The 15,789-nt window shown below is 39.8% G+C and overlaps 1 protein-coding gene across 1 annotated transcript in view; it reads right to left on the bottom strand.

Moving 5' to 3' along the window:
• Positions 1–2,297: 2,297 nt before the first annotated feature.
• B4GALNT2 (beta-1,4-N-acetyl-galactosaminyltransferase 2 (SID blood group)) overlaps positions 2,298–15,789 on the bottom strand; it is a gene marked incomplete at both ends in the record, with an annotated part of 35,272 nt that continues 21,780 nt past the window's right edge. The window contains 6 exons of the mRNA XM_081346171.1: positions 2,298–2,509; positions 3,690–3,909; positions 4,190–4,330; positions 4,890–5,077; positions 9,440–9,526; positions 10,911–11,091. Coding sequence (XP_081202297.1) covers positions 2,298–2,509; positions 3,690–3,909; positions 4,190–4,330; positions 4,890–5,077; positions 9,440–9,526; positions 10,911–11,091 — 1,029 coding nt within the window. The remainder of the gene's footprint in view (positions 2,510–3,689; positions 3,910–4,189; positions 4,331–4,889; positions 5,078–9,439; positions 9,527–10,910; positions 11,092–15,789) is intronic.

Genomic DNA, 15,789 nt, shown 5'->3' with positions numbered 1-15,789 from the left:
TGACATGCAAAAAGCAAATTATACTGAGAAAGACATTTAACGGCAGTAGGATTGTGCCATTCATTATTTGTAAATTAAGTATTCAGAAGTACTTCACATGCATTATCTAGTTATATTCTACTTCAGCCCTAAAAGGTAAGTCAGTCTGATTATCTTTCATGTTGTAGACTAATGTTTCTTCAACTTTTTCTTTCAAGATTCCATCACACATTTAAAAATTATGGGGGACTTCAAAAGATCTTTTGTTTATAGGGGTTACATTAACATTAATTAATATTAATATTTATTGTATTAAAAATAAAATTGATGTATTTGCTGCTACTGCACGTGATTCTGTTGAGATATATATATATTAAAAATTCCATGAAGCAATAATAAGATGCAGTAGTGGCAGCAAATACATCAGTTTGGTAGGCACCTTCAGTCCTTGGACCATATTTTAAGAAACAATGTTGTAGACAGAAAAGGCAATTTCTCCAATCAAGGCATCTAAAACATTTATGAATGACGAAATTGAAACAAGACTGCTCATAGCTCTGTTTTTAGCAACTATAATATATTATATCAGCCCACTTCCAATGAATTGGACACATTGACAAGCTTTTACCATACAATCTGAACATCTTTTAGGTTGCAACAAGACTTGTTTAGGATAAGGGTTTGGTGCTTTTTGAAGGATGCATATGACACATTCTTACAGGGGGACTGGCAAAAATGAACCCAAAAAATCAAATGAAGAGAGAGCAAAAGATGGAAAATAAATATTCTCATTATATGTATAACTTGCCTAGGAGTAGGAAGCATATCCTAGCTTGATGTTCTCCTATGGGCAAAAAGCTAGAGGTCATTGAAGGGAGGGGAGGGGAAATAGTTTCCACCTTTTGCTTTTAGGTTACTTGTTTCGAACAACTTTTCTTAAAAAATACAAGAACAGCAAACCAGACTGAACTTAATCCAGTGCTGAGCTTCATGTTACATGGAATCTGGCAACAAACTCCAGTCCCCATTTCCTTCTCAATTTCCAAGACAGAAAGGTCTGGAATTTGCATGAAATGATAACTTTTAACCAAGGCTGTTTCAGTAATAGCCAGGTTATATCCAATCATGGTTTACAACAACAATTTGGCTTACTCCTAAAATGGAGCAAAACTCAACAATTGTCTTGCTGAGCAATAGAAACTTTTGGCTCAATTATGTAAGTCAAGGATTATCTGTACACAGAAGTTTTAGGGAAGATCTTTCAGCCACTTCCTTCTCATCAGCAACTCAAGACTGGCTAACCTCTTGACTCCTCCCCTCAAATCAGCTCTGGATTCCACCATACATCTTAATTCAATATTTTAATCACTGCATCAAACTATTAATATTTGTCAATTTTTTAACTTACTGTAAACTGCTAAATATTGCTGATTCCTTAACACCCAAAATATTAGAAATAAAACAGTTAATATGTATTTAACATCAGGAATAGGAAGCATGGTTTTTTAAAGTCAAGCAATAGACTGGCTTTTCAACTCCTCCCCAAAAGAATAGCTGTCAGATTGACTAAGACAGTTTCAACCTCACAGTCCACTCTGAAATCATTTTGAAATGGAACAAAAAGACTTTCCTTTTTCTGGTCATGGAAAGTTAGAAAGTGGCCCTTAATTGTCAATCTCCAGGGGATTCAGTGCAGAGCAATTTAGAAGTAGTTTAATAACCACATCTTTTAAACACTGAGGTATCCTGCCCTTTTCAAGAGAGGCATTTAACACATTGTACAAGGCATCTCTAATATCCTCTTAGCTAGAAATTGCAAGCAACATTAGACAAAGCACTAGAAGACAAGTAGCGAAATGTACATCTCCAATTAGACTGTTCAGTGTTATAGTGTGTATTCACAAGTAAACAATAGTGGCCTAAGAAATTCCTAGATAGTGACATGTTCATCTTAAAAGAAAAGGACAAAAGCCATTTTAATTCTCCATGTACAAATGAGCCACCTGGAGATTTGGAGGAATAATTTGGAGAACAATTTAAAACTATTTAAAAAATAAATAGAACAGAAATGGCGGGTACAGGCTATAGGTTGTCACAAGAATTTGCATATTTATTGTTAAAAATATAAAGATTTGGAGGAAAGGAGAATTCTTCTATTAGAACTTCCATAATAAAGAAGGTTCACAAAGTACATTAAAAACAGTCATTTTTTTGATGAAATCTGTAAAACATTGAATTGTCAAGATTAAAAATACAACTCCTAAAACAATTAAAGTTGCTGAATCCATTCCAAAACTATTCAGATTTGGAAGAATCAATCAGTCCTTTGAATAGCATTTCATTCTGTTTTTAAAGTAATGTAAGGACAATTTAAACCTGCTTTCTTTCTCAAGGTTATACCGAAATCGATGATATAATTTTTCAACATTAGCTTCTTGTATGTTGGTAGAAATTTGGTGTGACTGGTGACCAATGATAACATCATTGCAGGAGCCAACTCGCAAGCTACCAAGCCCATCCATAAAATATTCTGAAAAAATAAGCGTGCAAGATGTTTAGAAGAAAGTGGAATTCACCCAGAAGACCTATGGGATGAACACAAATGCTAGAAAGGAAAAAGCTTTTTTTTTTCATGAATACTTCTTATTTTCAACCACAACTGTATGGGAGTTCCTACTCCAGAGTTGATTCTGCTAGAGAGGTCCCTTTTCAGTAGTATGAGAGCAGGGCAACATGATCTCCGTATTCACATATATTCCCTCTATATAAATACAGAGATTTTTTCCATGGAAGCAAAGTTAACTATAAGTAAATTCTGGCATCTTCACCACACAGTTGTTTTAAAGATAAAGACAAGGATCAGTGAACTATTAGCACCATAACCATTCTTTTTTCTTGGAAACTCATTTTATAGAATTGCTGAGGGTCAGAATTTGCCCATAACAAAAAAAGTCAAAAATTCAGAATAAAATTTTAAAAAATCCTGACTGCGAGGAGTAAATATTTAACCCCCTCTCCCTCCCTCCCTTTCCCCCTTTCCGTCGTCGTCATCATCATCATCATCATCATCATCATCATCATCATCATCATCATCATCATCATCATCATCATCTATCCAATTGATTTCTATAGCCATTCATCTGAATAAGTGATTCTGGGTAATGTATATCATAAAAATTTATCATTTGTCTTGACAATATTTCTCAATAGATTTTTAAACATGAATAAGAGCCTACTCACAAATATTTTCAAAACCAGATTATAATTTAAAAGATACAAAAGCTAAATTACAGCTTTCTTCCTGACCTGAATAAGACAGGGATGGTACAGACTTAGGAAATTATTTGGAAGCAATGCTATGAACAAATCACCTTTCTGCTGTCATTAAAAAAATAAGCCATTAGATTATAATTGTCAATTCATTAAAATTAATGAAATTCTTTAAAGTAGCAGCATCTCTTTCTCAGGAGGAGAAGCCTGGAACAAATGGACTATCTTATTGAACAGCTGAAAAATGCTAATTCTTGTGTGAAGTCTGAAGAAATCCTCCTGAATCAGTTTTGAAGGGTGTATAGCTCTGGAATATCATCGTTTGAGCTTTCTGTGAGCAAGGTATGCAAACAAACCCAGAGTGCCATAAGATTTGTCTACTTCTGAAAAGGATGTTAGACCCAAACATAATTAAACAGAGGCGAAGAATTTGGGCTTACCTAAATGAGCCACCCTCTGTAGTTTAGGATCAAATCCAACATGCCTGCTTTCCTCTGTGTGAGCCAGGAAGAAATTGGTTACGCCGCTAGTCACAACACAGTTCGGAAATCCTTCCAAGTGATGATAGAAGCCACTTCTGAGGTGCAAACAGCTGCTATCTTCTTCTTCCTCGTAAAAGATCTTAAATTTATGTTCATTTCCATCCACACTGCCTCCAACCTGTAAACCATATAAATTTGTTTTAGACTGTTCAGTCTCGCTATCGTTGCATATCATTGGGGTTGATGTACACATTCTTAAAGATGCAAAGAACAGAAATACGTTTCTGGGCAAACTCTTGAGACCCTTGCAGTTTCAGCAGGGGATATTTCAGTGAGTGCAAATTCTTTACCTTGCCTATTACACCTTGACATTCTCTGGAATAGATAAAGTTTAAAAATCTCACTGTATTGCGACAACAGACTGAAGTGAAAGAGGAGTAATGGCCTGAATGTCCTACCATATCCAAGTTGCTGTTCTCTAATACATCCACAAATTTCTGGATCTTCGTTTTTTCAGTGAAGATGAAGTCATCATCCACCCAAAGATAATATTTGGTTGTGACCTGTGAGATTGCAAGGTTCCTCCCTGCGAACCAGCCCTGATTTCAAAATCCAAAAAAGAGGGTCAGAAAATGTAAATTGGGAATTGATTCAAATGCTGAGATGCTCCAATATGGAAAGTCAAGAGCCAGTTGAAAAATAATAATAGAAAAATGAAACAGAAAGTTAATGGAACAGAATCATTAGGAGAGACCTAATAATAAGAAAACAACAGATTAACTTCCTCAGTTTACTAAGTACTGTGCTTCCCTCTCTCCAACTCCAACTCCTGCTTTGTTTAATTGACTGAATACTATTTAAGTCAGGGGTCTTCAAACTTGGCCCTTTTATGGCTTGTAGACTTCAACTCCCAGAATTCCTCAGCCAGACATGCTGGCTGAGGAATTCTGGGAGTTGAAGTCCACAAGCCATAAAAGGGCCAAGTTTGAAGACCCCTGATTTAAGTTATCAATTTATAATTGATAGGCATAAAGTTCAACTTGTATCATGGGCCTTAAGCTTCGGTCTGCAACCTAATTTGGAGAAGACCCAGCTGTTAATTTATGAAAAACCTCTTTTTGCAAGTCCTAAAAGAAGCCCCACATAGACAGGTGATACCTTTCCAAAAGGCATAATGTAATGCTGAACATTTGCCTCTTCAATCTTCTCTGGGTGTTCACTGTCATCTGCCACAATTATTTTTATATCTGGATAGTATTGTTTTATGCTTTTCAGGAGGATCCGCAGCTTGTGGTAGCGTAAAAATGTTTTTACTGTGATGGTTACCATGTTTCTAATGCTGTTATCTGAGACACAAAGTAGAGAAAGTAAAAAGGGAGCTAACTAGTCAATCCTATGGATAACTTCATGATGCAATTCAAGACTATTCTGTAAAGTTAGAATTCTCCTTTTAAACCAAAAACCTTGGCTTAATATTGACCAAAGTGCTACAGTTAGTTTTATTTTTCTGAACTGTTAGCTGATATTTATTGAGAGATCCCCAACTTAAAGACTATGGAAGGAGAACCTTATAGTACTAGTGCAAATCCCTCCTCCTCTCACCAACTTTTTTGGGGGGGTGAAAGAAGCAGAGTAACTCCCCATTGAAACAAGTAGCCCCATCAGCCATATTAGTGTAGACAGGAATGGGCAGCAGCCAGAACCCATGGTCTTTCCACAGCTGGACAGTACCAAAAGCCAAAATGATATGACGCTGGAAGATGAGCCCCTCAGGTTGGAAGGTGTCCAATATGCTACTGGGGAAGAGCAGAGGGCTAGTACTAGTAGCGCCAGAAAGAATGAAGCGACTGGGCCAAAGCCGAAAGGACGCTCAGCTGTGGATGTATCTGGTGGTGAAAGGAAAGTCCAATGCTGTAAAGATTTTTTCTCCATAGGAACCTGGAATGTAAGATCCATGAAACAAGGAAAGCTGGACGTGGTCAAACAAGAGATGACAAGACTGAACATCGACATCTCAGGAATCAGCGAACTAAAATGGATAGGAATGGGTGAATTTAATTCAGATGCCCATTAGGTATACTACTGCGGGCAAGAATCCCTCAGAAGAAATGGAGTAGCCTTCATAGTCAATAAAGGAGTAGGAAAAGCAATACTGGGATACAATCCCCAAAATGACAGAATGATCTCAGTTCGAATCCAAGGCAAACCATTCAATATCACAGTAGTCCAAGTCTATGCCCCAACCACCGGTGCTGAAGAGGATGAAATTGACCAGTTCTATGAAGCCCTACAGCACTTTATAGAACTAACACCAAAAAATGGTATCCTTATCATCAGGGGGGATTGGAATGCTAAAGTAGGAAGCCAAAAGATAACCGGAATAACAGGCAAGTTTGGCCTTGGAGTACAAAATGAAGCAGGGCACAAAGCAGGACAAGTTGGATAGAATTTTGTCAAGAGAATACGATGGTCATAGCAAACACTCTTTTCCAACAACCCAAGAGATGGCTCTACACATGGACATCACCAGACAGTCAGCACAGAAATCAGATTGACTATGTGCTCTGCAGCCAAAGATGGAGAAGCTCTATAGGTAAAGGTAAAGGTAAAGGTCCCCCCGCACTTGCGTGCTAGTCGTTTCCGACTCTAGGGGCCGGTGCTCATCTCCGTTTCAAAGCCGAAGAGCCAGCGCTTGTCCGAGGACGTCTCCGTGGTCATGTGGCCGGCATGACTAGACACCAAAGGCGCACGGAACGCTGTTACCTTCCCACCGTAGTGGTCCCTATTTTTCTACTTGCATTTTTACGTGCTTTCGAACTGCTAGGTTGGCAGAAGCTGGGACGAGTAACAGGCGCTCACTCTGTTACGCGGCACTCGGGATTCGACCCGCCAAACTGCCGACCTTCCGATCGACAAGCTCAGCGTCCTAACCCACTGAGCCACCGCGTCCCTTTCTAGAAGCTCTATACAGTCAGTAAAAACAAGACCAGGAGGTGACTTTGGCTCAGACCATGAGCTGCTCGTTGCAAAGTTTAGGCTTAAACTGAAGAAAGTAGGGAAAAGCACTAGGTCACTCAGGTATGAATTAAATCATATCCCTGTTGAATATACAGTAGAGGTGACAAATAGATTTAAGGAATTAGATCTGATAGACAGAGTGCCTGAAGAACTATGGACAGAGGTTCACAACATTGTACAAGAGGTAGCAACTAAAAACATCCCAAAGAAAAAGAAATGCAAGAAAGCAAAATGGCTGTCTGAGGAAGCTTTGCAAATAGCTGAGGAAAGGAGAGAAGCAAAAGGCAAGGGAGAAAAAGAAAGATACGCCCAATTGAATGCAGAATTCCAGAGAATAGCTAGAAAAGATAAGAATGCCTTCTTAAATAAGCAGTTCAAAGAAATAGAAGAAAACAATAGAATAGGGAGGACCAGAGATCTCTTCAAGAAAATTGGAGAGATGAAGGGAATGTTTCATGCAAAAAATGGGCATGATAAAGGACCAAAATGGCAGGGACCTAACAGAGGCAGAAGAGATTAAGAAGAAGTGGCAAAATTACACAGAAGAACTATACAAGAATGAGCGTAACATCCCTGATAACCATGATGAGGTGGTCACTGACCTCAAGCCAGACATCCTAGAATGTGAAGTGAAGTGGGCCTTAGGAAAGCTGAGCAATAACAAAGCTAGTGGAGGTGACAGTATTCCAGCTGAGCTATTCAAAATCTTAAAAGACGATGCAGTAAAAGTGCTACACTCAATTTGCCAGCAATTTGGAAAATTCAACAGTGGCCACAGGATTGGAAAAGATCAGTTTACATTCCAATTCCAAAGAAAGGCAGTGCCAAAGAATGTTCAAACTATCACACCATTGCACTCTTTTCATATGCTAGTAAAGTTATGCTTAAAATCCTACAAGCTAGACTCCAGCAGTAGGTGGATCGAGAACTACCAGAAGTACAGGCAGGATGTCGAAGAGACAGAGGAACTAGAGATCAAATTGCCAACATATGCTGGATCATGGAGAAAGCTAGGGAGTTCCAGAAAAAACATCTACTTCTGCTTCATTGACTATGCTAAAGCCTTTGATTGTGTGGATCACAACAAACTGTGGCAAGTTCTTAAAGAGATGGCAGTACCTAACCATCTTATTTTTCTATTGAGAAACCTATATGTGGGTCAGGAAGCAACAGTGAGAACTGGACATGGAATCACTGATTGGTTCAAAATTGGGAAAGGAGTCCGGCAAGGCTGCATACTGTCGCCCTGCCTATTTAACTTATATGCAGAGCACATCATGAGAAAGGCAGGGTTAGATGAATCAAAAGTTGGAATTAAGATTGCTGGGAGAAATATCAACAACCTAAGATATGCAGATGATACCACTCTAATGGCAGAAAGTGAAGAAGAACTAAAGAGCCTCTTGTTGCGGGTGAAGAAGGAGAGTGCAAAACTTGGCTTGAAACTTAACATTAAGAAAACCAAGATCATGGCACCTGGACCTCTCAATTCCTGGCAAATAGATGGGGAAGAAATGGAGGTAGTGACAGATTTCATTTTCCTGGGCTCCAAGATCACTGCAGATGGGGACTGTAGCCAAGAAATTAAAAGACGCTTGCTCCTGGGGAGGAAAGCAATGGCAAATCTAGACAGCACACTAGAAAGCAGAGACATCACTCTGTCAACAAAAGTGCGTATAGTCAAGGCTATGGTCTTCCCAGTTGCAATGTATGGCAGTGAAAGTTGGACCATAAAAAAGGCTGAGTGCCAAAGAACTGAGGCCTTTGAACTATGGTGTGGAGAAGACTCCTGCTAGTCCCTTGGACTGCAAGGCAATCAAACTGGTCAGTCCTAGAGGAGATCAACCCTGACTGCTCTTTAGAAGGCTAGATCCTGAAGTTGAAACTCAAATACTTTGGCCACCTAATGAGAAGGAAGGACTCACTGGAGAAGAGCCTAATGAGGTGGCTGGATGGAGTCACTGAAGCAGTAGGCGTGAGCTTAAATGGACTCCAGAAGATGGTAGAGGACAGGAAGGCCTGGAGGAACATTGTCCACGGGGTTGTGATGGGTCGGACACGACTTCGCAGCTAACAAAAACAACATATATATCCTGCAAGAAATGGAGATAAAGTTCATGTGTTATGTGTTTGTCTTCTTGATTAAGACTTCCATAAGAAAGCATATTATGAATCTATTTATTTGTTTGTTTGTTTGATTAATTGATTTCTCTAGCTGCCCATCTTGCCAAATGACTCTGGGTGACTCGTAATTCAAAAACATATATTACAATTAAAATCGTAAAAACATTTTAAAACAATAAAAACAGTAAAAACCATTAAAATAATAATAAAAAAGATTAAGACATCTAATTCAAGTACATACAAAGCAAGACATCTGGCCTGTTAACAATATAGCCAAGAGGTGGGGCCCTTGGTGCATGTAGTGCCCCAGACTCAAGAGTGTAGCTAGGCTTTTAAACTTTTATAGAAGGGTAGCAGGGTCGGGGCCATTCTCATTTCAGAAGGGAAGATGTTCCACAGAGCAGGCGTTGCTGTACAAAAAAACTTGTCTTCTAGTCCCCATCAGCTGACATTCTTTTGCTGATGAGATTTGCAGCATGCCCATTCTGTTTGATCTAATTGGATGGGCAGAAACTCTGGAGAAAAGGTGGTCCCTCAGGTTTGCTAGTTGCATGTATGTAACTCACCTGGCCCTGAGTCAACTAGTTTAGGAAGGTGGAATTGTCGAATGGTCACAGGAAATCTAACAAGATAAGTTTCTTCTGTAAAGTTTACTAGGAAATAATTAAAAGAAAGATGGTTAGTTGGTTGTCAATTTTATGACTATGTTTGGAAATATTTGTCAACTTTGCCTCGCACTCCATTTATTACATATGAGAAGGAGAACCACTCCCTTATCTACCAATATTGATAGTCCTCATCGGAGTTGATGGGAGTTTTTCAACATCTGGAGCAATAAAACTCCCTAACTTTATATTCTGGTTTTTCATACATCTCACCACAATCAATAAAAGCAATACAACATTAATCTGTCAAACTCATATGCATGTACACACATGCAAACAAACAAAATGGGCTTCCTGTAGTGCTTAAAACCCCCCAGAAATGGCACAAAACACATTGTCCCACTGATCACTGAGAAAGATCAGTGATCACCTTCTGCTTTGATTAGATTTCATTAGAGGAAGGATACATGATGAAAAATCTCCAATAAACAACTAAAGATGCAATGGAGGGCAGTAGTTTACATTTCATCCAAGCAATTTAGACCAATTTTCTTCTTTTCTTCTTTGTGCTTTCTGCTGAGTTGTAGAGCAGATTCTTCAATCTCCTTTGTGTGCTTAAACTTTTATTTATTGTAGACATTCATCTTGCCCTTAAGTTAACACATTTATATGATAGGCCTCAAAATAGTCAAAATAAGAAATTATCCATAACAAAATGGGGCATAGTACTTTAAAGTGTATCAGACCAGAAAACTGACAATAAACATATAAAAGGGGAGATGCTATCTTAGAACAAGAAGGGCTGCTGGAAAAAAAATTAGTTATGTACATTTTGTAGGGATTCGCTCAACCTTGACCTAGATAGGCTGTTTTATGTCAAAAAATGAATGTCAATAAAACTGTATGGACATACTGTAAGTATGGCTATAAAACTTTATGCATCTTTAAGGAAAGATACTTGTTGTAAAACCAGAGGAACATCCATTCTCACTGGCAATAGAATTGTATCAGTTCATTTACGAAATACCTGGAATTGAGCCTGGAATCTTTTGAAATTAAAACATGGGCTTAACTGCAAAAGCAATCAACATTGTCCTGATTTCAGGGTAATACCGGTCTTATGCTGTGTTCCTCAGTTGCAAATGTCCTTTCTGAAAAAGAATGCGGTTTGTCTTCTCAGTTTTTAAAATACATTTTCTCCCAAACCTTCAAATTCAGAAGATCAATCAATCATTTTTGAAATTTCCAAAATAATGTGGCTTTCTAATGGTTTTGTCAAGGGAGAACAAGTTTTTAGAGGCCAAAAACAAATCCCTGTTAACTAAAAGATATGATTTTCTTTCTTCACGTCTAGAGCAAATCAAGTCAAAAGTGAAATCCAAAAGTGAAGTCCCAATGAAGGACTTGTCTAGTAGGACATGTTCTAACTTACTCATGTCCACTACATCTAGTAGGTATTTTGTACTAGTGTATGTAACATGTTTCAGGATGTGATTCAAAAGCTTCACATGGGAAGTAGTGATGATCAGCTCTTTTGTCCTACGTCCTTGGACCACCTCTTCAGAAACATCAGCAAGGGTGTTCAAATTACCAAAGGATGCCTGTAGAAGCACCTGCAGGGATTTTGTAAAGAAACAATATTAAGAGCAAAAAAAATTTCATTTTCCAGCTATATCACATCAACCAAAACATTTGTCAATATTTCTGAGCCTGAAATCAGGATCGTGAAAAAATTAAAAGTTATCTATGGCAGTTAATTTCCTTCGGTTATTATTTTTGTGAGGGTGGAAGAATAAGAAATATAATTATTGTCTTTGCAGTGTGTTTTCAGAGAGCTCAGAACTCATTTCTCATTCTAAAAATTTCCTTTTCTACAAGAACTTAAAATCAGGAGTTTGACAGCGCTTTTTCTGACTAACAAAGTTTATTATAGGCTTTCTTGAGCTTATCAGATGAATAGAGTGCATCCAGTAAGCTGAATTGCCACTCACAAATGCTTATACTTTTTAATAAAACTTGTAAGTTGGGAAAAAGGAGGCTACAGACTCCCACTGATTTTTTGCCACCATAGACTACCATTGCTTCCCTTCTACAATGTCTGCAAAGGCTTAAGAAATTTGATTTGGTTAGAATATTGCTTTGTGTGAATTAGATGGGTGGAATACTTATTAAATGTCTCACAACTAAATGCAAATACTTGCAGAAATATTTCTTCTATGGGGCAAGGTTTGGACATCATAAGAACGTGTTTATATACCATCTCTTTATTCAAGTGATAATTAATTTCAGAAATACCCCTACAGGTAGTCCTCAATTTATGACTGGTCACTTAGTGACCATTCAAAATTACAATGGACACTTGTGATGCAGATTTGAAGTTACAGTACTTAATGATAGCACCATTCATTTAATGACCACGGTGTTTGCTTAACAATTGCTGCAGAAAAGGTCATAAAATAGGGTGCAGTCATATGGTGACCCACTTAATGATTAGCACAATTTGCAACCATAATTTTGGGCTCAGATAAAGTTGTATGTTGAGGACTACCTGTACTCTCTTTGAAGGAAGAAGGGAAGCAGAGGAATATTTTTGGCAAATTTGTATTATTCTGTTTATTGGTAGTTCAGCCCAATATGTACCTACTCAGAAGAAAGACTAATTGCATTCAGTATGTATATATATATTTCTAGAAATTTCAGGCACTGCAGCAACTGGATTTCTGACCACTGATATCTTGATCAAGAGTTTGAACTTCCCTGCCAGCTTCCCACAAGCAAAGTCAATGGGGAAGCCAGGAGGAAGTTGGAAGTTCTTTGCTTACTGTTAAGTCGTGGGCTCTGGTGAGCAGGAATGAAGACACAAGGCTGAGTACAGAGAAACTCATTCTTTATTCTCACTGAAACTGTACTTGAGCTTGGGCTGCACCCAGCCACAATATATAGCCTAGCCCTATGGAAGCAGCCAATAGGATTGAACCCACGCTTGCCACCTGTGGCTGACCAATTGCAGGACCGGAGACGGCCTGTCTGGGTTGCTGGGGAGCCGTTAGCTCTCCAGCAACACACGTGGTGTGGTACCACAAGCCCAATACATAACACCCCTCCCTCCTAAGATCAGGCTATAATCCCCTTAATAAACTTGACAACAGCCAAGACTTATGAATCACTCCCAACAACCAAAATAACATAATAAGAAAAAATACAAAATAATAAGTAATAATGCTTATAAATTCAAGGTGGCTAGAATGACATTACGCGACCTTTATACACGTGCCATTGTAGTAGGGACTACAATAAGATTAACAATGGCTAAATGGCTTGCCAATGCAGTAAGGACTACAATGAGATTAAACAATGTCTCAATCAACGTGCTTACAAGCAGTACAGGCAGTTTCAAAATGCCCCAATTTCTGTAGGTAGTGGTACACTTGTCACAACACTATACATCACTTTACTTTACAATATAGTCTGAGAGATATGCCAGAGGTTTGTGTGGCCTGGAGGAATGCCTTGGAGTTCCCCTCACTTTGGGGTCTACCAGCTTACCCTGTGGGCTGGGTAGACCCATGTCCCCTTGTGCTCCATCGTTCAGGGGGACTGAAACGCTCTTGCTGGCCGCACCAGGTTGGCCCAACCCAAAGTCAGTCTGTTCTGTAGAGTAGGCACAGTGGTTGCTGAGATTCGGCTGACTTGCCTGGTCAGGGGTTCCATGTTGCACTTCCGAGCTTCCTGGTTCTTCCTCGGAATTAACTTCTGCTGAGAAGGGAAAACCCTGGTGGTTCTGGGGAGGGCTGGCTTGGGTACCAGTTTGAGGACCTAGGGAGGGACTTATGCCACTGTCCTCACTTAGTGACTGTTCTGGAAACCTCTTTCTGAGTTAGTCAATGTGTCTTCTGACCAATCGCCCTCCCTTCAACCCCACTTCATAAGATAGGGGTCCGGATGCCTTGGTTACTTGACCAGGAACCCATAAATTCCCTGGCCCATAGTTTCTGGCCCAAACCCAATCGCCCATTTGCAGCCCCCTTGGTGGTTTTGGTCTAGAGCAGGGGTAGGTAACCTCAGCTCTGTTATGACTCATGGACTTCAACTCCAAGAATTGACTCAGGAATTCTGGGAGTTGAAGTCCATGAGTCATAAAAGAGCCGAGGTTGCCTACTCCTGGTCTAGAGGCTTCTGATGCCACTCTGTCTGGATGCAACCTGTCCAGTTTAGTAATTAAACGTCTTCCCCAACGTAGCTCAGCAGGACTTTTACCTGTAGCGGTGCAGGGCGTAGAATGCTGGCAGAGCAAAAAATCTGCCAATCTGTGATGCCAGTCACCTGTGATAATACGCTTGAGTGCCTCCTTTGTTGTCCTCACCATGCGTTCGGCTTGTCCATTCGAAGAAGGATGAAACGGTGCAGATGTAACATGTCTGAGGAGGTTAGCTCGAAGAAAAGCCTGAAACTCAGTAGCAGTGAATTGAGCCCCATTATCAGAAACTAAAACGTCTTGCAACCCATGTGTTGCAAAGAGTTTTCTCAGCACCTGGATGGTCCTAGCAATAGTCATATTAGGAACTGGAACTACTTCCAGCCATTTTGAGTGGCTATCCACAATTATCAGGAAAAGCTGTCCTTGAAAAGGCCCAGTGTAATCTATGTGAACCCTGGACCAGGGGGTATGCGTTTTTCCCCACCTGTGAACTGGGGCCTGAGGCATTTCAGGCCTAGATTGCTGGCATGTATAGCAACCATGAACTTGATCCTCTACAACCTTATCCAGGCCAGGCCACCAAAGGTAGCTTCTAGCCAAGGCTTTCATCCTTACAATACCTGGATGTCCTTCATGTAAAGAGTGTAAAACTCTGTCCCTCAATGAAGTGGGAATTATGACTCTGTTGCCCCATAATATGCAGCCCTTGTGTGCAGACAACTCATGTCTCCTGACAAAATAACTTTGAAATTCAGAGCCTGGACATTTTTCCAGTCAACCTGTGTATACCCATGACAACACTCTGCTCAGAATTTTATCTGTGGCAGTTTCAGCAGCAATATCTCCTGTGTGGAGGGGAAACTCAGGTAAGTCCTGAATGGACAATATTTTAGCAGCAGGAGCTGGATCAGGATCCATTAGTGGCAGTGGTAGTCTGCTGAGGCCATCCACATGGCCCATTTCCTTCCCTGGTTTATGAATTAACTTAAAATTGTATGCAGACAAAAATATAGACCATCTCAGCATTCTTGGGGATAGTATGTGGGGAGTTTGTTTGTCTGTTGTGAACAACCCCAAAAGAGGTTTGTGATCAGTGTAGACAGTGAAATCCCTGCCATATAAATAATCATGAAATTTCTTAACTCCAGCCACTATGGCCAAGGCTTCTTTATCAATCTGTGCATAATTGCATACAGCAAAAGATACAAGTCCTAGAATAATTTGCAATAGGAACCTGCTTCCCATTTTTCTCTATGTGGCTTAAAACTGCCCCCACCCCATAGGGAGATGCATCACATGCAAGACATACAGGTTTAGACTCCATGTAATGAGTTACAGTGGACTTTTCTGATAGAAGGGCTTTCAGATCCTAGAAACTTTTTCGTGTAAGTTAGTCTATTTCCAAGGGGCTTTTTTATCAAGCAGCCTGTGGAGGGGCTCTGCTATAGCAGCCTTATGAGGTAGGAATGTGTGATAAAAATTTAGGAGGCCCAAAAATGCTTGCAGCTCTCCCTTTGAATTTGGCCTAGGAGCCATTTTGATGGCCTTCACTTTTGAATCAGCGGGGTGAATTCCATTAGCATCGATACAGAACCCCAAGAATTTCGTTTATGAGACCCCAATACTACATTTGTTTTTCTTCAATTTGAGGCTCGCATCGTGGAGCCTCTGCAAATAGCCCTGAGCCTATTGGCCAACACTTCTGGGGATTCTCCGGTAATGAGAACATCATCAAAATAGGGGCAGACACCCTGAATACCCTTAAGTGTGCATTCCATAATCCCTTGGAAAATACCCGGTGCAACACTGACTCCAAACTGTAAGTGTTTGACTTTGAATGTCCCTCTGTCTGAGCTGTGGCTGTGGCCTCATCAACTGGCAATTGCTGATATGCCTGCACTAAGTCAAGTTTAGCAAAAATGGTTCCCCCTTGCAAAGAGGCTAAAATATGGCTGACTACAGGAACCAGGTTAACATGTTGATTAAGGGCCTTATTTAATGTGCATTTATAATCTGCACAAATGCGAACTTCCCCGACAATAGGAGTTTCCCACTCCCCCCCATCAACAGGCTGTAATACGCCCTGTTCTACTAGCTTATTGATTTTGGAATC

Source organism: Vipera berus, assembly GCF_964194415.1.
Source record: "Vipera berus genome assembly, chromosome: Z".
NCBI classification, from domain to species: domain Eukaryota; kingdom Metazoa; phylum Chordata; class Lepidosauria; order Squamata; family Viperidae; genus Vipera; species Vipera berus.
The sequence above is the reverse complement of the archived record's forward strand: the minus strand, read 5'-3'. Positions and strand labels throughout refer to the sequence as shown.